The 23,828-nt window shown below is 38.9% G+C and overlaps 2 protein-coding genes across 2 annotated transcripts; one reads left to right on the top strand and one right to left on the bottom strand.

The window, feature by feature from the left end:
• The first annotated feature begins 1,004 nt into the window (after positions 1-1,004).
• onecutl (one cut domain, family member, like) lies at positions 1,005-15,573 on the top strand. Its single transcript, XM_055047406.1, has 3 exons — positions 1,005-1,393; positions 1,774-3,157; positions 10,290-15,573. The coding sequence occupies exons 2-3, from the start codon at positions 2,116-2,118 to the stop codon at positions 10,598-10,600; spliced, it is 1,353 nt and encodes a 450-aa protein (XP_054903381.1). The 5' UTR covers positions 1,005-1,393; positions 1,774-2,115; the 3' UTR covers positions 10,601-15,573.
• A 311-nt stretch (positions 15,574-15,884) lies between these two features.
• On the bottom strand, positions 15,885-21,979 carry LOC129371019 (cathepsin S-like). Its single transcript, XM_055047357.1, has 8 exons — positions 21,876-21,979; positions 19,286-19,410; positions 18,704-18,826; positions 17,724-17,876; positions 17,213-17,437; positions 16,821-16,986; positions 16,549-16,651; positions 15,885-16,221 (listed from the first exon to the last, which is right to left on the bottom strand). The coding sequence occupies exons 1-8, from the start codon at positions 21,892-21,894 to the stop codon at positions 16,122-16,124; spliced, it is 1,014 nt and encodes a 337-aa protein (XP_054903332.1). The 5' UTR covers positions 21,895-21,979; the 3' UTR covers positions 15,885-16,121.
• Positions 21,980-23,828: the final 1,849 nt, after the last annotated feature.

The following is a 23,828-nucleotide window of genomic DNA, read 5'->3' as shown; positions in this document are numbered from 1 at the left end:
ACAAGTCATAAAATTATTTCTCAAAGTGGCAACTGAATTTCTACCTTAGAACTAGGCATTTTTTTTTATATAAGCTTAAACACAGTTTGTGTCGTTCGCTACAGAGATATAAATCAAATGAAATCAATGTCAACACTATAAAGTCAGCTAATGTAGTATATTGTGTAGCTGACATTACCTTCCAGTTCCAAAAATACATCATGGTTATGTTCGATGTATATTGCAACAAAATAAAAAAAAATTAAAAAACCTGTAAATTATGTATTGTGTATTGTTAAAATAACATGCCATAGGTCTTATATTACAGTGAACTAATATTAAACTAACATCCTAATATCAGAAGGGTTTTTCTGGTCAATTAATATTATTACAAATTAAATTACAGTACCACAACAGGATGTAAAGCACAGTACTGGTGAGAATTCTGCAACATTAATTGAAGGGTCACATAATGTAGCTATATTCCTTCAACACCAAAGATTTACCTTCTTTTTTTTTTTTTTTTTCTGAAATGAATGAAATTCTCTTCAGGACCTCAAATAGCACTGGACCGGCTCTGGTCTACATAATTATCTTTTCAAAGCTTAAATACCTATGCTTTTTCAGTAACTTCTTTGTTCTCCCAATCCTTCTTTATGAAATGTCCGCATAATGTTGCACAGTGACAGAAGCAGCTGCAGCATTACCTGTTACATAAAAAAGCACTAAGCGATTTTATGCAGCCATAAAACCAATTGATCAGGCGCGATAAAGCAAAATGTCCTCACATAATTCATAAGTTTGTGCATGCAATCTGCTGAAGGAGGCTTAACCTGTGGGGTTATGAGAAAGAGCATCTCCACCTCCGCACACACACGCACACACACCCCTCCTCTTCCCATGTTTTCCTCCTCCTCCCCCCGGAGAGAAAGGGTTAATTGGAGTAGGAATTTCATCGCACATCTGTCAGATTTTTAAGGCCGTGACGCACTGAAAGCTGGGAGTCAATGCGAGCAGAGGGAGGAGGAGGAGGAGGAGAAAGAGTTGGTGGTGAGATCGATGAAGTGGCAGGCAGAGAGGCAAGAGGAGGAGGAGGAAAATCTCACGAGATAATGAAAGAAAAAGAGAAGTGCTGGTAACAGAGCGAAAACACGGAGCGTGGACCCGGAGATTGTCTTAGGAGTAAAAAAAGAAAAAAACGAAGCGGAGATCCAGAAATTCATCTGAAATCGCAGATGTTGTTTCCTTTATTTTCTCTGTTTTCATGCGCCGTGCGTGGTTTTTGGTGGATGTAGCACCCCGGGGCGCAGCGGACCAATTGTGTGAATCTCTAGGTTCACTCGGCGACAGAGTCGGAGAGATGCACAGGGAGGACAGCAGCCGTGGATGCGCTCCGAGAAGCGGATAAATACAGGTAGGATTTCCCATCTTTTAGCAGTCGATGCTGGCGGTAGCGCGATGTTTGGTGACACCTTCCCATGTAGCGCGCTGGTAATTTTCAGGACATAATATGTTCGCTCTTTCTAGGATATTACTTTGCTTGCAGCTGCGAGAAAATCGGAATAATTTACAAGATGAGACGAGGATGAAATGAATGAAGTTCAGATCTCGTGGCTTCCCCGTTGAATGTGCGTAGAAATGAGGTCTTTCGCTAAACTACGGTTATTGTTTGCAATTTAAATGTGTGAAATAACGAAAACAAAAAAGAGGAAAAACACAATGTTTGTTTTTCTTTCTGCTCATCCATGAAAGTTTAAATTTAGGGGGTAACAGCCGCTGTTTTGTCGCACGCAGGCACAAAAGCGATCGAGGCTCCAGTCGGAGACCCCAGCTGAGAACCAAAGACACAAACAGATGCACAAGTGAGAATAAAATAACCCGCCGAGGCTCTCCATGCTGTTCCAAGCTCGTTCACTGGGACTTTGAGGGAGTTTGAAGACACTACTTAATGTTATCAGATAATTAATTAGACACCCCGTAAGTCCGGAAATCAATTAATTCACAAATCAATAAATCTATAGTCTGGCGTAACAAGAGACCTTCCAGACTGTTGGCCTGGCTGTTGAACAACAATAACAAAGCTAGAGCAACAGCACGCAGAGGCTAGAAACACACATTTATTTGCTGAAACTGAAGATGGATGGGGGTCTAGGGGATATGTCCCTGCACAGCCACTCTGATCTGGCTCACAGCCAGGATGGCAGGGCCATGCTGCACACACGGGACCTCTCCGCTGCCTTCCCCAGGCCTTCCCTCGGGAGCTCCTCCATGTCCCTGGAACCCGAGCCCCGTCCATCAGGATACGACCACTCCATGTCCGCCCTGGGCTACAGCGGCGACTCCCCGTCCAGCTCGGGCAGCACCTACACCACCCTAACCCCCCTGCAGCCCTTCGATGACAAGTTCCATCACCACCATCACCACCATCACCCTTGCCTCCCTGTCAGCAATGTCATCGGCAGCTTCACCCTGATGCGCGAGGATCGAGGCCTCAGCTCCAACTTCTACAACCCGTATGGAAAGGAGCTGGCTATGACCCAAAGCCTGACGCCCCCCACCACGGGGTCAGGTCTGGGCTCTTCCATGCATGGCTACGGCAGTCTGGGCAACAGTCCCAATGGCAACGGTGGACAGATGCTCCACAGTAGCTATGATGTCCACGGAGGGAGTCTCTTCTGTCGGGCATCAGATTTTGGCAGAGAGATGTCACCACCAGGCCTGGGAGGTGGCGAAGTGTCAGTTGGGCATCAGCTGAACAAGATAGAGGCTCACCAGCATACCCCTAACCACCACCCTCACATCTACAGCCAGCATTACCAACCTCACCATCACCCAAGCCAGCAATCAGCCAAGATGGGCGAACACCTACATTCCTCATCGCCCACCTCATCCTCACCCGGTGAGGGCATGCTGCCGGGCTCACAGGGTGGCGGAGGTGGAGAGGAGATCAACACCCGGGATGTGGCCCAAAGGATCATCACCGAGCTGAAGCGCTACAGCATCCCCCAAGCCATCTTTGCTGAGAGGGTCCTGTGTCGGTCACAGGGCACACTGTCTGACCTCCTGAGGAACCCTAAGCCCTGGGGCAAACTCAAGTCTGGCCGCGAGACCTTCAAGAGGATGTCTCGCTGGCTGCAGGAGCCTGAATTTCAAAGAATGGCCTCACTCCGGCTGGAGGGTAAGATCTAGCTTTGCTCTCTGTATGCCTCACACATGCACCCTCACACTCAAACAAAAACACACTCTTCCCTCCTGTTTTCCCCCAACGCCAGTCCTCTTTATATCTTCCAAAAAAATTCCTCCTCTCCAGTGATCAGTATGCAGCTCAGGTTGACATATGAGAAAAAGCATGAAGCATCACACGGATGTTTCTGTTTTTCACACATAGAACGTACCACTGGCTTGTCTTGTAACCTCATAAGGTATTGATAATAAGAACACCCAGGACAGTGTGAGCCAGAAAGGGGCCATATGTGCTATCCCTTTGTTTATGTTGCTCCCAAACAGCTATTGATTTGTACAGTAGCTTCAACATCAGAAAAAAGGATCAGACATTTGCCCTCCTCTCAAATGAACCATGAAGATCAGCGTGAGCAGCAGTTGGAAATTTAATCGCTTTTGAGCCCACCAAATAATTTGCACCAGATATACCGTTGTGGAGCGATTGATTAATTTGAGCGGTGATTTATATCTGTTCAGTGGCTGCCTGAAGTTGACTTGGCGAGGCACCTGATGCAAATCACAGTTGAGCTTTTGCCAGACGTCTTTTATCAACGTCGTCACTGAGGCAATTACTGCAAGACTAAATACAAATGTCCTGCTTGTGGTGAAGCGTCTCACTTTAGCTTGGGAAGAAAGACATGGTCTCAACGGAGGTTTACTCAAAAATTAATTCAGGATTTTTTTGTGTGTGTTTTCAGTCGCAGACGAAAACAAATTGGGCTTCAAGATAAAAATCTCCTTTTGTGTTTTTCAAAAGATTCTCTAATCATTTACTTCTTGCCTACTTAATAGCATTTGTATATATTTGGAAAAGGTGAAGATTTTGTAATTTCTTTTGAAAGGCACATTGTAATCTGTTGCTTGACATTTAATATTCTTCTGGGACATGGATTGAAGACACGACTGTACGCTGTACAGTGCCGTGTTACAGTGTTGTTCCTCCATAGGGACGGAGGCCCATCTGATACACGCAGCACAGAGAGAAATCCAAGTGAGCGCAGTAATATGAGATGAGCGTAGACGTGTGTGCGTGTGTGTGTGTGTGTGTCTGCTCACTGTAGGGGTCTGTGAGCTCTACGTGTGTGCGAGTCTGTCCAGTTCATCACTGCCTTTTTCGCTCTCTGTCAGCAGCTCGACTGATTAAGCCCAACAACACAATGGGGTTCATAGGTAATGATTGTGCACTCTTGCAATCCCTTCACAATTATTGATCCTTGATTGTTCAACTCTGAGAGCACATGTGTACATCCTCTATTCAGCGAAACGTCACGGCAATCACGACTAAACCTCTTATCTGGAGATGAGTTATCTCAGGGTTTGTTCTGTAATTTGACTAAAGTGTCGGCTTGTTTAATCCAATCTTGAGCAGTATGGATTACTCTGTATGCAAAATTCTCTTTGACTGCTTTAAGAAAGAACAACCTATCATCATCAAAATCAAATCAACCCTTTGTCCTTTGTATTAGAAAACTAGCACACTTCACTCGTCTTTATTTGCAGCATCCCTGCCTTCATCTTTACAAACACAAACATTTCGAACGGGTCGGAGCGCCACGTCTGAGCAGCCGATCAATCAGACTCATAAAAAATTAAAGCCTACACAGAGAAGTGTTTTAATGTTTGACATTGCTTCTCTCTCCCTCTGCTCCCACACACTCTAAAACTGCATATTTAGTTCCTGGCAAAGCCACAATTTAGACAGCTCGGCACTTTTCTACATAACCTACTTTCCGTAGGGGGTTGTTGTTTCTTCTCCCCCCACCCCTCGCCCGACCAAGCCCCTTTTGTTTAATTACAAGCCGCTATTGATTTCCATGGGAAAGAGCAGCACGCTTTGCCCACACACACCTCGGCCGCATCGGTGAATCGAGACTGGAATTAGAATGCGCGGTGCCCTGTGCTCCCCAGTCTGAACGTAGCTCAAGTGCTCTCTGCTCCACGCCTCAAGTTTTAAGATGATCCCCCCCTTAATGCGGCAGTCACTTAAATACATAGAAGGCCCTTCAGAGTGCGCTCGGAGCGTTATCTTATTTCCATAACTGTGTGTCGTCTATGGAGAGCTGCAGAGCTCCCCTTGAAGCTCGACGCACTGTAATTATGGAATGCACTTGCTGCCATTTTGTCTTTTCAAATAACCATCTTTCTGCAGAGACACTTTGCAAAACATGGAGGAGGTGATCCCTTGGATTTATCTGCAGTAGCTCGTTTGTGTGCATGTGTGTGCGCTCCATTGATTGCTGCACTGTATATGAGATGCATCTTCAGGCCAACCTCAGGCTGTGGAGGAGGCAATCAGGATTTAGCTGGAGAAGAAGGCAGGATAAAGACCACACAGCTCTGACACTTAAAGTCAAGCAGGGGATCAGAGACTATAACTTTAAAGATGATGGCTGAAGCCCTTGACTAAAGGTCTGAATGAAAAAGAAAGGTCAATGCGGTTTACGTGTTGGCTCCAGCGCTGCACCAACCCCCAACAACAATGCAAACCGCATAGCCTCTTCTGGCTCTCGCTGTGTACAGGTTACTTTCGGCTGGCGAGGCTCAAAGGTCAAAGTCGATTCCATTTGCATATCGGGAATCAGCTTCTTCTGCATTCGTCATGCAACATCCAGCAAACGGCTCTGGCTTATTGCTGCTGTTGTGTGTGTGTTTTTTGTTGTTTGTTTTATATCCGACTGTTGCAGCTTCCCCCACTTCAGTGCTGAAGGGGTTAACCAGCCTCTATGGGTCGAGAAGTCTGAGCTGCACAGATTTAATCAATAATTTCTATCAGCCCCTGGCCCAAGAAATCAGCAGGGGGTGGGCTGGGGATGGGGCAGGGGGGTGGACATGGATGGGGAAGGAGGCTGGGAGGGGTTGTAGCTGGAAGGGAGGGGAGGTGTAGGTTTGGACGCCGGGGGGTAGGGAAAGGACTTTCGATCACGTTTCAGCAACACGAGACAGGGGCATACATCATGATTAGGAGCTGTTCCCACGATCATAAGAAGCCTATAGGGGAATATTTATATCTCCAGGAGTAGCCCCAGTGCTGGGGATTTATAGCATGGTAATTGTGAGCCTTTTACACATGATTACAGCATAAGGAAGCATTTACTTAATGGCTGGCGTTATGATCGTCTGTGAGGCAGAGCAGCGAGAACGGGATGGAGGAGGAGAGCGACAGGACACAGCTACTACTCCAACAAGCCATAAATCCGAGCTACAAGCAAGCCAGTCTGCACTATCATGTCATTCCTTTCATTACTACATAAGCTGAGAGTGCACCACTGTATGTACACTATACACCTTACACCCAATCCCCCAACCAACAAATATTAACAGTGAAAGTGGTGTAACAGCAGTAAAAAACGTAGCATTTGCACAAAAAAAGAGAAATGTACTTGTGTTGATATTGACACACCGCTGACATCTTGGCCTGTTCAGTTTTTAATGAGACGTGGTTCGATAACTCTCAGAAATGCAAACGAGCTCTTGATGCCCTAAAAGCCAAACAGACTCCTGTAATCTCAAGCTGACAAGAGCGCATCCCCAAGTCAAAACATTTCCTTCATATAATGATTTTGAAGTTGAATGTTCACAGGGAATTCATAATACAGATTTATTCAGGTCTACTTGAGTGCTTAAGTTTCACAAAGTTGGCTTGACCAAAAGCCCCTGAAGGCACAAAAGGCGGCAAACAGCATCTATCAGGCTGGTGGGGGCGTGGAGCGGGGGGCTCTGTGGTGCTGCCGCTGCGACGGCACTCGTGTGGAAAATGGGAAAGGCGGCGGAGTGAGGTCATGGTTGTTTCTCAAGCACCCTGCTAATGAGAGAAATTTGCTGGTGCGAGTTGGAGGAGTGAAGAGTTGGTCATACACTAAACACCAGCAGCAGCAGCGGCAGCAGCCTTGATATGTTTCTCAATGGGAAGCTGTAGACCAATCAATTGGACGTGTCAGAGCTGCTGTGAGAGAAAAAGGCAGGATCGGTGGTTTATAAAATCTACGTTTGTAGCATGTGTGAACTGGATTGAGTGCGTGTGTTAGAGTTTCAAATGAAGGGGTTAACGTTATTACTTGCTGGGCTCTCTATCTTTGAAAGGCATTTATCTGAGTATTAGAACTCCACATATATCTGTGGAACAATAAATATAAGAATTGTTATTATAAGAAGTTAATTTTAAAATCAGAGTATTTTTCACTTTCATTTTTCCCTTAAATATTCAGATAGTTTCTTCATTTAAGTAAACAAAAAGCAAATTTAAATATATATATATATATATATATATATATATATATATATATATATATATATATATATATGTATATATATATACATAATATATATATATATATATATATATATATATATATATATATATATATATATATATATATATATATATATATATATATATATATATATATATATATATATATATAATTAAATTTCAAGTCCAAGCCGATTTTACTCAAGAATCGAAAGGTTTAAAGGTTTTTCAGAAGTCAAAAGATTTAAAAGATCAAGTGAAATTTGACTTGTAGTTTTTGTTGCATATTTTCCCCAAGCATTTACTCAGTTAATCAGGATAATTTAAAATAACCTTGATAATTTCCATTCTGATGATTAATATTTTTTAAAAGACAGTTATGTTAAAAGAGGAAGCATAATTCATTTTATCCAATGTTTTGGTTGTAAGTGTATATTTTCCTGTTTTATTTATATATTTAAAATGTCTTGTATGTAAAATGTTCTTAACAAAATTAAAGTTTACTGTTCTTTGAGAGGAGGAACTTGCAATATTATATCATTATCAATATATTACTAGAAAATGGCATCAAAGCAATATTATCAGTTATTGCAATATTTACTGGGACAATTTATCATTCAGTAAAAGTTATCATAACAGTCCTAATTATATCATGCCAATTAATTTTTTTAAAAATATAGTTTTAACATCTAAAAAACATTTTTTAAAAACTGGGTATAGTTTTTTGGGGGGCCTTGGTGTGGATATGTTTGCTTTGCTGTGCTTTGTACTCCGCTGCTTACTTTACAAACACATTTGACACCATCAGCAAAACAACCACACAGTGCTGATTGAAACCTCTTAAAAATGTGCATTTAGGTAATTGCGCGACTCCCCTAAATGTTTTTAGTCCCACTTAAGGCATCGAAACACCTTGGGCAATGCCGACTCTGCTTGTTTCACTCACCCCTGACGTCACCTAGCCTAAACAGAAAATAAACGAGTTCAGCTCTAAAGTGATTATTACTCACTCACCGCCGCCACATGTAAATGACTTTTATGTGAAGCTAATGATGTTGTAGTGTCCACTAAGGGGAAAAAGGGAGGAGGAAGAGAAGAAGTGGAAGAAGATGGATAGAGGACGAGGGAAGTGGAGGAAGGGGTGGTGGTAGGGAGTTGGCTCAGCGCATGCAGGCAGAGGTTGGTGTTGTGTTTCCTGTAAATACAGAATTACAGCGTGTTAGAGGTGAAGGGTTCAGCGATGGATATGCAGAGATGAACATGCAGCTTGAATTCAAAATGCTCGTCTGAGGCTCAAAATGGATCTGCGCTCAACCCACACACTCAGGGCTGCTTCTCGTTTCTCTCTGAGCGGCGCTGGTATATTATTTGGCAGTGCAATTTTATATCTTTTAGATTTTTACACTTTCTCATAAGCAAGCATTGATTATATGATTGTCCAGGCTGCAGTGGTGTTTAACCCAGACCTAGGGTTTTCATTTTGTTGTTGATGTATTCAAGGCTGACATGGAAAAATAATAATGAAAATATATAAATATTGATTTAAAACAAATGAATCACCAGAGGACTTTTTCACCTCAGTTTTTGATACTATTTGAGTATCAAGAACTTTAACTCTTTAACAAGAAACAATGAATTTTAATGTCCTCTGGAGCACAGACTCAGAAATAAATTAATAGAAATGTGAAAGGTCTATCCAAATAGTGGCACCAGTTAATAAATTTGAAATATATTTTTCTCTCTTTTGCAAAGATGATGTTTTTTTTATTAACCTTTAGGTGAAATACTCATTTAAAGCTCACATGTCTGCTTTTCTACAATTGTGATGTTACATGGATTGATTAGAAGCGTCAATGTTTTTATCAATGCTTTTAAAAATAGCTTTTTTTCAAATTGCAAAGAGAATTTAATGTCTTTTCAATGATTTTCAAATAAGTTTTCATCATTCATAGCCTAAACTGTACAATTCATGCAGTCTTTTAAATGAGTTCCGAGTGGCATAAAACAGCTGACTGCAGGCTCCGTCTAAGCAGATACCCCAACTACTGAACCAGGTCCTATCAAGAGCAGAAATACAAAAATATTATTGATATTTATTTGAAAACTGTCATGAAATTTAAGGGATGCCTTCTATAAGTTTCGACTTAAGCTGAAGCTGAAAATAGTAAATCTAGGGGGCAAATTATAGCTATAATATTCAACATGTATTATTTTTCAAAAAAGTAAGAATAATTTACTATTTAGCATAAATGTATGGATTTAGATCCTATTGAACATTGTCGTTTTAATTTGTATTAAAACAGTGATCCATTAAGCTGTGTGAATATCATCAAATATCCCTAAAGCATGAAAAAAATATACTCATTTAAACAGAGAAAATGGAACAATTATCCTTCAATAACAAATTTTGTGCACAGAAATAATTTGTATACCTCTATGTCTTTTTTACATTTATTTGCCTGGTTACATGTGACTAAAAAGGAAAACTTTTTTTTTTCTGAAAGTAATTATAGAGCCCTTAAAAATAAACAATGAAAACATCAAAGCTTTGACTTGGTTGTGCTTTTTGCTTTTTTTATTTCCCCAGCTGCCACCAGCAGCTCGCTGGCAACAAGATGTGAAAGATTGAACGTCTTGATTCCTCCACTGCACAATGAAACAAGTTGCTGATTCATCTCTTTCAACTAATCAAAGTTGCTTAGCTAATCTGTTTTCTTTCAACAAATCCACTTTCCCTCAGCTTAATCCATTTGTCCTAGTTAGCCAGCCAGTCTGTTAGCTAACCCGCTTCCCCCTTTCCTCCCTCCCTCTAATACATCTCCCATCCATGTGCCTGCAGCCTGCAAGCGCAAGGAGCAGGAGCAGAGCAAGCTGGAGCGCAACCAGGGCCCGAAGCGCACCCGGCTGGTGTTCACCGATCTGCAGCGGCGCACGCTCATGGCTATCTTCAGGGAGAACCACCGCCCGACCAAAGAACTGCAGGTCACCATCTCCCAGCAGCTGGGCCTGGAGCTCTCCACCGTCAGCAACTTCTTCATGAACGCCCGCAGACGCAACCTCAACAAGTGGGCCGATGAGGGCCGCCCTTCCTCCACCGGCTCCTCAGGCTCCAGCGTTTCCTCCTCCGCGGTGTCCTGCAGCACCGCGTGATGATGGGCTGTCCCACAGGTGTGTTGGGGAAGTCACCGAGGGAGCAAGGGGGGCACATAGACTGGTCTAGGTGGAGATCAGGTGTTACAAATGTCCTCCTCGTTATCAGAAGGAGTGACGGAGATGTTGCAGATAATTTTATGAAGCATTTTCCCAAACCAAAGTCAATTGCCTCTTTGAAATGGAAGGAGGCAATGTCCAGAATGATAAAATTGCAGGATGTGAGGTCCTGCTTGTATAGTCAAGGGTGCAAAGAAGATTAACACCCTCACATAGACACCATCTCATTGCATTATTTTGATTATGTAGATTAGAGATAATGAGGGTATTGCAAATCAGGAGGAAGCATACTTTGATGTACCTTCAAATCTATTCCCATCTCTCCAAACGTGAAGAATCAAAAGGTGCCGTTTACTCACACCTGGAGAGCTCCATCGTGTAACTTTTTTTATCAAAAGTGTTCACCATCATCCAAAGATGTTAATCCTCTCCTATTGCTCCTATTTTTCCTCAAGAATCAAGGTGAAAGAGGAAGAAGAGGCAGTTTTTTTATTCCTTTATTTTTTTGTGATGAAGTCAATTCCCCTTTCTTAGCATGTGTTTCCATGGTGATGGTCCCAAGACTGTTTTGGTGCTGTTTCAAATTTGGAGCCTGGAATAATCAGGACGGGGTTCCGTTAGCGTCTGTAAAGCCCAGCCGTCAATCATAAATCACCAACGAGAGCATCTGCAGCATTCTGTCGGAACGGTCTCGCCTTGAATTAATCAGAGGTTTCAGGGGGGATCACTGATGTTATGCTGGTACAGAATCAATAAACGCAAGTAGGACGTGGAAACAGACTTGTTGATCCAACCGTTTTAGCTTTAAGACTGTCGCTGAGCTTCCAAAAAAGAGCTCCTCAGCCATTTTTTGACTCAAAATCAAGCCACAAAAAAGAGAAAAAAGTCAATTTGAACACAAACGGTTTCATAGAAAAGAGGTACACCTGCCACAGTGTATAGTGAAATTTTAGTATTTTTTTCAGCTCATTTACAAATAACTGTACTCACCTCTGCTCCATTCTGAAGTGTTTTTTTAACAGATGTCTAGAAAATGGAGGAATGTGATTCTTTCTGCCCTTTTTGTACAGATTTCAAGCACATCACCCTATTTATAGGAAACATGTTGGAAGAGTGGGGCAGTTTGTTTCAGCCCTGCTGAAGGTCATTGTTAATTTTTGTTTTGGTCTGCAAAGGAAAGGCTTTAACAAGCCTTTTTATAGCCAATAGCAAAATCAAACCAAGAACATTTCAAATGCAATTGCTGATCTGATTTATGGTATTTATTACTGCGTTTGTGTATTTATTGTTTTCCTTTTGTGTTCCTCTCTGTATTTATTTGGTAATTAATTTATGCTATCTATATACTGTAAGTATTTATTTAACAATGCTCCATATGTCTGTGTGAAACTGAAGACTTTTTTCTGATGGGCACTTTTAGCTGTAGAAACCCATCATAATACCAAAGATTAACATTGCCTCCCTGAATGTACAACCTGAATCCCTAAACCCAGTTCCTGATCCCAACCCAATTCCGACCCGACCCACCATGTGATGTTCTATCTCTCTATCCTAAAAGACCTGGCCTTTTTTTTCCGTTTTTTTTTCTTCTTTTGTTTTGGTTGTTTTTATTTTTCTTTTTGTTTTTTGTAGGAAAATGGGGAATTCTTTACTCTTACAAATGTCTCTGCTGTCCTCTCTTAATGCCAAGGCCAAAGCTTGTTTGAATGTTGTGATTATCTTTAGAAATAATTACGCTATAGATGACGGTAACAGTGATGTGGCATCCCATGGGTTCACGAGTAGCTTGTTAAAGTTACATTCAGACCAATGCCATGTGGAGGAGTGGGATGAAGCGTCTGGGGACCCACTTAAAGCGTTGTCTGAGGTGAAAGTGGGAGTCCACCCTGGTCACATGCAAACCTGCCTGCTGCTGCTTGGCTCAACATGCATGGCTGTGACCGCTGTCTGTCCTTCACATAAACTCCTCCACAGCGCAGCGCAGGAACTCCTGTCTATGTGTAATGTTGCCGTCCCACACATGCCAAGCCCTTCTGACAGTTATCTCAGTTCCAACTAAGCATGGGCTGGTATGAGAATATCACAGTATAATAACATTATTTGTAACAAATATGTAAAACATGATTGCATTGCTGTTATTTAAAACTGAGAAACAATTATTCCTTATGCATACTAATTATTGAAGTTAATGCAATACAATTCATGCCATCAAGTTCAGTAGTTTTTTGATCCCACGTTGTAAGGAACACTATATCAGTACAGTACATTTATGAGACCAGTTCAAGCCAGCTAATGTCAGTCCACAGCAACAGGTGGAGGAGGGTCATTTCTGTTACTCTATTGATTAAAAACCCAGTCAAATCAGTATGTTCTCAGGAAAATTTAAAGGATTTTGAATCATAGAAATTGTATGATTGACAATTTTAAATATTGAAAGCATAATCTAAGTATACTTTGATATCACATACCAGCCCATTATTAGTTCCAACAGGGTTTTTTTTTTGTAAAAGTTTACTCCTGTGTTTTTATGGGTTCTTGTTGATATTTAGATATATTCCATATTTTCCTCAACTCTGTTGTAGCAGTATTTCAGAAAGTAAGTGCAGAAGGTCTTAAGTCCTTTGCTCCTTAGGGTCTAAGAACGTCCTCATCCTCTGAACACCTCTGGTGTCCATCTTTCCTAGTCTCTTGGTAGAGTCTTTGGACTTATTTTGTTATCTACATTTTGTTGCAAGGACATCTTAAACAACCCTTTCCAATTGTCTTGTAACTTCATCAATATCTGAGGTTGCCTGATCAACTTGCACAGCACAACTGTTTAGATTTCCTTGTGTTTTGTTTGTTTGGAGACTCAAACCAGGACAGTCACTGAAGACCTCATGCTCTGACCCCCTGCGGAAACGCTTCCAACCATCAGTGAGGCTGACACGGCCTTTTTTTTTCTTGCTCTGAACCCCCTCTCTCGTTTTCTCTCTCTTTCTCCGTCTTTAACGCCTGAAAGGGGGCGGATCGGTGAAGCCCCCTTCACAGCATGCACTTGAAAGATGAGCGGTCATGAAAGAGGCCATCGACTTTTTCGTGGACTTCAAAGTGGAGGCTTTTTTTTATCCCATCTCCTCTCTGGGTCTCTGGACTGAGGTCTGCTGTTGGCCAGACCTGTGGGCTTTAGGGGTGGAGAAAGGGGTGGAGGGAGTGGGTGAGACATCAGAGAGGAGGCTGAATCATCCAGGATGAGAATAGTAGTGCGTGTATGTAGAAAAAAGTAGGATGGAGGGGGGGTTGTTTGAGAAGCAGGAGGTGTTGGAGGACTGGGGCATGGAGCTGAATTAAACTTTAATGAGTGACAATTGTAAGCATGCTGAGAGCTAAGGGGGGCTAGAGGTGGGGGTGAGTGGTCAAGTCAATAGCAGGGTGAAAAAAATTAAAAATAAAAGAGGTTGAAGGATCTTCTGCCGACCTCTACTCGCCGCTGTCATCGTATCAAAGCTGAGGTGACACCTTTCAGGTTTCTCTTTGTCTCTCTGAGTGGGAGCCTAAAATGGAGACAGATCTGTTTGTATTGAGCCACCTTCTGCTCCGTGCCAAGCAGAAAGCCTCTTCCTTCTCACTCTGTGAGCAGAGAGGCAGCAGGGAGGGATGAACACACCCCTCCAAGCTGCAGGTGATTCTTTCGCCTTTTTAACTTGCGGCACCCCCTAGTGTCATCTTCAGAAACTCTGAGACAGAAACCTGAGCAGCATGTTGATGATAAAATAGAAGAAATTAAGTATAAGGCATCATTTCAGAATAATAAAAAATATTTTCTTTTATTTTTTTTTATAACAAAAAGAAAACAACCAAAGATGAATGGGTAACTGCTGAATCATTTTAACGGTTCCCCATTAGAGCTGACCATAGCACTCAGAGGATTAAAAAAGCACCGGAGGGGTTGCTGAGTCTTTATGTTACAGAAAACAGTTTTATGTATAGCTGGAACTGAGAAACTGGCATGAGGCCACATCTTCAGATGGCGTCTTTTGGACTTTGGAAATCCCAGTGTGTCCGTGTCTGTCCCTGCCTTCCTGCCCTGTGTGTACACAAAGACTTTACCCATCTACCTCAACTGTGTGAGTTGTTGTGTGGCAAAGATATACCTTAACCAAAGAATCCATCCTGTCAGGGTGTCTGTCTGTCTGTCTATCTATCTTGTCTGTCCATCAGTCTCTTCTTCATGCCTTTTTTGCTCCAAACCAAATGTGCTGGAATCAATCTGAAACAGGAGCCTGAATGAGGCTCCCATCCAGCCAAAGCTGAACTCCAGTACGCTAGAGTCCCATTGATCCATGTTCTGTATATATATATGAAATCATTCTCAAGACCAAAAAAGAAGGAGGTGACAATCTAAGCAAGGAGGTTCTTGCTGTAATCAACGTTGCCTATTCCTTGTTTTCCATAAACTAGAATTATCCCCTGAGAATCAAGCCTTCATCCCGAAATAAGAAAAAGGAAAAGTCAAAGGAGACAGAAGCTATTTTTCCACATTTGTAAGCCACCCTTTCCCTTCCCCTGTTATTTCCAAATGTTTAGTGTAGTTGAAATACTGTTCAATCCCACTGTTGTAAGTAGGAATTAATGAAATCCATACAGAAAGCTTTAATTGAGGACAGGCTGAGGGAAATGTTGGCGCTACCTCAGCTTGGACTCATCGACCCATCATGCTTTACTGTGCCATTCTTGTCCATGTGTTAGACTTAACTAATGAATGTGGCTAACCAACCAAAGGCTTAAAAAAAAAGATACACAACACTTTAAACATCAATCATGGTGGGACGTTTTGTATCAACAACTAAAGAAAAATCCCTTTGAATACCTCATGTGAAAATTGTTTGTTGTGATGTTGCACTAAAAAATAAAAATGATTCATTTGTAACCCACTGCTGGGCTCTGTCCTCTTCATTATGACTGGCCTTTCTGACATTTAAAGGATGTAACAGATGCTGAAGGGCTGCCAGGCAATTACACTGTTTTAAAGGACATTGTGATTTTAGGTAAGGCTTAGTTCCAGTAATTCATATAATAAACAGATAAATATAAAATGAACAGTGAATTATATATATAGATAATGCTGCTGAAAGGGGCCGTATCCATCAAACACTAATGGGTTTTAGAGACTGTTTATCTTAAAACTTCACATCGTTATATTATATTTTTAATAATAATAATAATAAAAAAAAAAACACATCAGGAAAATTAAAACATCTTTTTATTCTAGAATCAAAAAATACAAACAGTTTGAACAAAAATACTGTCCTGGAAAGAATGTATTTGTTTACATATGTAAAAAGAATTGAAAATAATCAACTTTAGACCAAAGGAAGAAAAACATCAAATGTGCTGTTTTTAAACGTCTGTATTTGATTACTTGTAGTAACACTCAAATTATATTGTTTTTCAGATTATTTTTTTTCCATTCCCTTTATTCTTACATGGTGGGGTAGCAACCATACAGAGCAATCCCACACTGGTCGTTCTTGTTGCGTGCCATCCGAATGTAGCCCTGATCTCCAAAAGAAGTTCCCCAGCTGCATGGGAAAAAGCAGCAAACATAGTTAAATTATTTTCCATACATATGACTATGGCCTAATCTTGATCTTGAAAAGTATTTCCAAATGGTTCCATCTAAGTCAGCAATATTTATATATGTATCTTTAAATGTTTTATGTTTACAACTTAATATAAAAAATACATTACATCCTACTTTTAACTTTCCTTGGAAATAATTAGTTCGGTGATTAACTGTGAACATTTGAAACTTAGTGAAGAAGCCTAGAATAACTCCTAAGTTATTCAAACTTCTTGCTAACTTGTAAAAAGTTAGCAAAAATTTCAGGACTGTCACAATGTCTCACCTGTTCTTTACCAACCAATAATCTTGTCCATTCAATGTACCGTAGCCCACAGCCAAGACACCATGGTTCACTTTCTGGGTGCAGCTTGCATCATCGTAAACTCCTAAATGAAAAAACAAACAAATAAACAAACAAAAAAAACATCTGTCACTTATTTTTTTCAGGCAATTTGAAACCCTTATAGCTCAATTTTTACAAGAAACAGCTGCTAAAAAGTAAATTACTATCTAATTGTTTAAAATAACTAAATCATGTAATGACATCCAATTTACCACTTCTGTAGAAAGCAAATCTGGGTCGCCTGGCATCAATTGCAACTGAAATGGGCCCAATAGTTGCAATTCCCTCCTTTAGAGCCTGTTCATCCCCTTCAGGTAGAAAGTTGTATTGGGAGCAGTTGGCTGCACGGGTTTCAGGGTTGTACTGACATGGTTGGTTCTAAAATACCAGTTAAAAATTCACAAAAATCTCATAAAAGGAGTAATATGAACACAGTAAAGTTTTTCAGTTCCATATAGACTCCTATTTACTTAAAACTGTATTTTTATGACAATTATAATTTGTACCTTTGTTTGTAACAGTTATTAAAAGTAAAGTCTGTTACATCATAACTGAGAGATGTAAATATACATATACATGTGCTTTGTTAAATTGAGTTACTCACCCGTCCTGTATATGGATACGATTGATCAGAGTCAATACCCTGGTTATCGATCACATATTGGAAGGCCCTACTCATGAACCCTCCATTGCAGCCATGGTTGCCATACTTTGTGGAGCAGTCCACAAGATTCTGAGGACTGAGGTCCACCAGCTTTCCTGTTTTCTTGGCCAATTGACCCTCCAGGGCCCCTGCAGCACTGAAGGCCCAGCAGGAGCCACAAGCACCCTGGATTCAAAAGAAGACTGAATTTAAGAGGTTGAAATGCAGGTGAGAATTTAGACCTCATCAGACTCAAGTGGTGGATATATCTACTAAACAAGTTTTGATTATGTTACAGCAAAAAAACTGATTAAGCAACACAGAACAGGAAGTATTCAGCAAAGGTGAACACAAGCAATGACAATACAAACTGAAACAAGTGTTTCAACAAGTCATAAAAGTACAGTTATACTTTGGGCTTTGTTTGTCATGGCATCTGTCTGGATTATTTTGTTGTTAGGTAAAATTTTACCTGCATCTTCACTCTTGTGACTAAGCCCTTCTGTCTCCAATCCAGTGTGTCTGGTACTTCAGAGACAGAGGACTCTACAAAGGGAGATGGTGCCCTCTGGAGGTCAGTAGGAGGAGTGAGTGTAGTATAAAACTGCACGATCTCCTCTGGACTCTGAGCAAGAAAAAAAATAATAATAATAATAATTTGGAAAGTTAAGACACAGCATAGCAGAGGAATTTGTAATTATTTTTCTAGGTTTTAATACCTCTGGATGTTTAAGAGTTAATATAAATTTTGTTCTTCTATTAATGTAAAATGTAAAATGCTGTTTTGCCACTGTTTGAATCAATAGCTCTTATAAGCTGCTGACTGGGGGTTGAGCAACCTTGCAGGTCAATATATAAAAAAATGTTCACAAACAATTTCAGAAACATAAGACATTATCTGCTCAATTGTTTAAAGATTAATAAGCACAGCTGGGAAATATATGCAACACAATATTTATTACAGTTAACATACTAATTCCTGGTTATAGTGGAAGGCTAAAGATATTTGCTGTAATTTAAATTTTATTCAAACAAACAAACAAAAAAATGCTAAATAAGCTACATCACTAAATTGATATTTTTATTAAGCTACTTGTGGTAAGAGCTGGTCTCGATTTCCTGTTTGCTCTTTATTTGAGATTCACATGTGGTGATTACTACATGGAATGGTTTTTTTTGAACATTTAGAGCTTCATTCTCAGTTTTAACAAATCTGTACTGAGATAACTATCTGAGAAATTCTTCACTTTGAGCTGAGAGTAAAACACCCACATTTTCTAAGCTACAATTATTTGTTCATATTAAGTTAATATATTTTACTTTTCTGGCTTAATGTAGGTCTCCAAAAAAAGCCTTGCTTCCAGGTGACATATATGGCTTCTTGTGATAATTATTCATTTAGGAGTCTTATTAAATACTGAAGAGTGATGTGTAAATAACAAGAAAAATCACCAGGTCTCCCATGAAATTCATGCTCAGGTCATAGGTGTGAATCCCCATTGAAGCCTCCAGGTTGTGCATAGTAATAAGCATCAGATTCTTCTCCCATAAAGTCCTGCGGTGCATATTATCCTCCTAAATTATCAAACAAAAAGAGCAAAACAAGACAAACACATTTTCAGTTATTAAAATTTGGGCTGACAAAAAGAAAATTTCCCCAACATTTGCAGCTTTTGTAAGTTAAACATTTTGGCTATTCTAATTGGTTATTCCTCATTTTGATCATTTTACCCTGAAGCACTTCTTAAAACACAATGTCAGACTTATGAAGCCTTTGGTCTTGTGAAAACACAAATAAATGATCTTTAATAATTTTTTTTATCACCTTAGATTAAGACAAACACAACATTAGATTAGTCGAATCGAGAGTGAATAATTTTAAACTCATAATATAATATCAAGAGTAAATTAGAATTAGATCCTGAACAAGAAGCTTTTTTTGCAGAATCGGATTTGTCAGGAATGAATGTTTGTTTTGTTGTGTGCAAATGAAGGAGAAAATTCAAAATGCCCTACATATCTTGAATTGCATACCTCATTCTGATATGTCTTGCTGTGTGTCTTCTTCCACAGATCCCAGTGGTAGTCCAGCCTGCTGTCGTGCGAGACAACGGCTCCCACACACAGAAAGATGAGCAGCAGGCTCCCCAACACCAGGCCTGCAAACACAGACAACACAGGATGTCATCTGACCTTTGATGAGGCAGATGTAGACTTTGCTATGCAAGAAACGAAACTTGGAACGAAAAAACACAAACATTTACTGTATAGTCCTTTACAGAGGTTAACCTCTTTAATCCATTAAATTCAACAGAACAGGGACGTTTATGGTCACATACAATCAAGACCGCACAAGGAAGAACAGCTTTTTGGTTTCCAGGCTGGCATAGGAGGAAATGGTTTTCCAAAGAAGGTGTTATTGCTGTCACTGCCTTAAATAAGCAGTAACACTTATCAGTTAAAAAGTCAGATAACATCCAGGTTGAAACACCTTCAAGGTGAATTTGCATGCTTCAGTCTTCACTTTCAGTATCTTAACAAAGTGGAATAATTATAAACTAAGATATTATCTTTTAAGTAGTATTTTGTAATTTTTTTAGTGCAACTTAAAATACTTTATATAAATGAGTCTGGCAAAATAAACAAGAAAAACAGAACAGCTCTAGTTCCAACAACAAATAGGGCAAGGAGGTAATTAAAGGAAGGAGTGGAGCTTCACGAAACATTTTCGGGCTTTTCACCTTTCGTGCAAGAGAAGAATAAAAACCAATCAGCAGGCTGAGTCACCAGACCACATAGGACAGTGCAAATCTGAATATTACTTCTAAATGCCACAAGTCCTAATGTCAGGTTTGCTGCTGGATGTCACACTACTTGCAGCAATAACTAGAAAAAAGATCTAATTAAAACTAAAATGTTAGAAATTATGAAAGTTTTTTGAGTTCTTGTGGTTTTAAAGGCTGATGTGTTCACAACAGAGGATTTCTAAGAGTTTGTGGGTACTTCCTGTTTGAGACACGCCAAGCTGTTACCAAACAGAACCACTGTTTGGTAACAGCAATATCCGCATATAGAAATCCTCATCGTACTACAATTTTATTTACAAAAAAATAAAAGAAAATCTATATTTCTTTGCAGAAAATGAACATTTATGTGTTTTATTGTTATTTTTTGCAAATATCTGTCAACGAGAGTGAAGTTAGGTGTGTTTGGATGACTTGAAACACAGAAGGGATAAAGGAAATGATGTATTTTGAGAAGATCTCAGTTTGGTGCAACAAATATCACTAAGTTAAAATTTTTGTGCACATATATATATATATATATATATATATAGATAGATATATCTATATATATAGATATATAATAGATATATAGATAGATATATATCTATATATAGATATAGATAGATATATATCTATCTATATATAAATATATATAGATAGATATATATCTATCTATATATATATAGATATATAGATATATATAGATATATATATCTATATATAGATATATATAGATATAGATATATATCTATCTATATATATATATATCTATATATAGATATATATATAAATCTATATCTATATATAGATATATATATATATATATATTCTGCCTCTTTATTGTACTCTGAAAAAGAGAATAATGCTCCAAGTTAACAAACATCTATTAATTTGATACATATAATCAAATGAAGTGTGTGAAAGTTAATTAATCTACATGGTTTAACATGGGAGAATAATAAACTTAATATATTTTACTTGGAAAAACTTAATTTGATTATTTAACAAAGGAACAGATTTTTGATGGAAAAAGCAAATTTTAAAAATGAGGAATTATAAAACGTTCCCAATTTTAGCGTCTAAGCATTGCATGTGTGATTTCTGTTGAATGATGCATTATCTGGTACCAGTCTTGTCTTATATTGATTTCAGCCAGTAATTCAGTTTCATTGTTACACGTTTGGCTTGAACATTTTGACAAGTCACCTTTTCCAAGCACTTCTTCTGTATGTGCATTTGTCTGTGGGTGTGAAAGAACCTCAACATTCAGCAAGTATCGCTTCCACAAAAATGAATTTGGTTAACTGCTTAAAAAAACCCTGTACAAATGAGGCAATAGTTTGATCTTGTGACCTGAAACTAATAAGCTACCAGGAAAATACAAAGACGCTAATAGACATCAGGGTGGCTTCTTCTCACATCTAAAGGTTTATTATGCTTTGTGCTCCACCTGCTAAAGTGAATGACGAATGATAAAACTGACCTTTAAAGCTTTGGGAAAAGAGAAAATTTAGTGTATATTGTATATTCTAAAACCTTAGCAAAATATCTACAATAAAATAGCTTTTTTTAAACTACACCTGCGCTCAGGTGTAGTTTAAAATAAAACAGAAAGGGCAATTTTGGATAATTGTAAAATTAAAGTGAAATTGAATTTCCGTGTCCTTCAGACAAACAACGTTAAAATGCCTTCAGGCCCGAACACAAAACAAGCTTCTTTTAAGCACCCAAAATCGAAAGTAAAGGCAGGGGCTCTCGAGAGCAGACATCCGTATCTTAAATTACTTGATGTTAACATAATTTACAGCATTTAAGCGGTTAAAAAGGTATTGACTGACCTTTGTGATCCGGATACATCGCTGTTTCTGTGCTGAACTTCCTCACGCTGTATTTTCCTGCTTGGTTTTTATGCAGATAATGTCACATGATCAGTCGCAGTTCTTCCTCTTTCGAAACAGAAAGCTGCGCAACAAGGTAAGCACAGACCAAATCTAACAACCCCAAAACTAAACCGAAGAATAAAGACTCTAATAGGCGGAGAAGGTGCAACGCTTACGGAACTTACATTTAGTCCTTTTTAATAAATTACGAGGTTCGTATGTCAGATCAAAAGCACATTTTAATAATGATCTTTGAGCAGATCTTATACATACTTTTTATGTAAACCATTTCTGTTTTTTATTTAATTTAAATAATTAATCTGATGTAATATTCTAATAGTTATTACACTTTAGTTCCATTGACTGTAAGCAGAAAAACATCACAACAGCCTTGAAAAAAGAAATATGATTATATAGATTAACTACACAGTTAAATATATAGATTAACTGTGCAGTTAATCTATATAATTTATTACATTTAGTAACGTTTAGGGCACATTCATTTAGTAACATGTAAAATTGTTTTTTTTCTCTATAAAATCTCTGCTCTACAATAAAGAATTAATTTTTTCTCCAGTATATCATGTCATTTGTGTCAAACCATATTCACATTTCAAGACTTTAGGGAAGACATGCTTCCAAGTCTTTCCTCCTCCTTCTTCACTTATGATTTTTTTTCCCAAGCAGTCACATCTTCCTGTAATGTTTCAAAGTGGATTTTTTTTTTTTTGACAATCTGCTGTTTAATGGTTGAAATTATATTAGGAAACTTTGCAGGAGCAATTTTTACACACAGAATTGGCAAAAATATGTCTGGTTTTGTTTTGTTGAAATTCATTTGGAAATTAATTGTAATGATTGCACTTGTAAATTAACTGTGAGTGTCATGAAAGGGACTTGTAAATAAAAATTATTGTTATTAAAGGTTGTGCAATAAAATATTAAGTTATATGTACCATCATTTTTATCCTGCTTTACTAGTTATTTTTTTAAATGATTCTGTTGAACAACCTTGTCTGAATTTTATTGACTAGTTTGCAGTATATTTTTTATTAGTGCAGAGTTGGAAATAAAACTTTTGTCAGTTTTAAGTTAGTTCTGTGACCATTGCAGGTTTTTTGGTCATTAACAATTTTTATGGTCATGTCTATTTCTGTTTTTATATTTGAGTTAGAGTACCTATGATTATGTTTCGCTATATTAAGTTTTTCTCCATTTTGCTTTTTGTAAATCTAAACACAGTGAACATTTTGTGGCAACAACAAAAGGTCAAGAAGGTCTCTAAAAATGCTCTTAAGGGCAACAAAGTCTTTTTGATCATCCAGCCAAACATGCAGCTCCAACTGGAGCGGTCTCTGGACCAAAGTGTGGAGGTCAAGTTGAAAATTTGACCTCAAAGAATTATGGATGAGAGGTCAAGAGTTCACAGTGGTTCCTGGAGGCCAGTGAACTATGAGGAGGAATCCATGAAAGAGTCTTGAACATCGAAGACATGCAGAAAACATTTTTGAATCAAAAATGCTATTAGTTTTCAACACATTCATGAGCCATTGTTGTAAGTTTTTAAAACAATGTCATGTTATTTCCATTTTGGTTAGAGGAGGCTGAAGTTTCAACTATTATCTTCATTAATGTTAATAGTTTTTTTTGTTGTTTTTTAATGCACAGATGTATTTCTACAGAAGGACCAGTAAGACATTTATAAGAAATTCTTGCTTTTGTACTGGCTGACTGCTAGGCAGCAGTGTATAAACACATTGACATCCAATCAGTGTTACACTAGAGTCCTGGTGTTTCTAAGAACAATATTGTCACAGCAATGATATCAGTTCTTGTTTGAAGCCAGTGATGCATGATGTCTGCTTTCTATGCCAGTTGCATAGATAAGGTTGTGTTTATAGAGTTGAATTC

The sequence above is a fragment of the Poeciliopsis prolifica genome, unplaced genomic scaffold (assembly GCF_027474105.1).
Source record: "Poeciliopsis prolifica strain line A6 unplaced genomic scaffold, Auburn_PproV2 SCAFFOLD025, whole genome shotgun sequence".
Classification (NCBI taxonomy): Eukaryota; Metazoa; Chordata; class Actinopteri; order Cyprinodontiformes; family Poeciliidae; genus Poeciliopsis; species Poeciliopsis prolifica.
Note: the sequence above shows the minus strand (reverse complement) of the source record. Positions and strands in the feature narration are given on the sequence as shown.

Coding starts and splice junctions, on each gene's coding strand:
- onecutl (XM_055047406.1), top strand. CDS start 2,116: ATGGATGGGGGTCTAGGGGATATGTCCCTGCACAGCCACTCTGATCTG. Junction 3,158..10,289: donor GGCCTCACTCCGGCTGGAGG/GTAAGATCTAGC, acceptor ATGTGCCTGCAG/CCTGCAAGCGCAAGGAGCAG.
- LOC129371019 (XM_055047357.1), bottom strand. Junction 17,877..18,703: donor TGAATTTCATGGGAGACCTG/GTGATTTTTCTT, acceptor TTTCTTGCTCAG/AGTCCAGAGGAGATCGTGCA. Junction 17,438..17,723: donor TCACAAGAGTGAAGATGCAG/GTAAAATTTTAC, acceptor TTTTGAATCCAG/GGTGCTTGTGGCTCCTGCTG.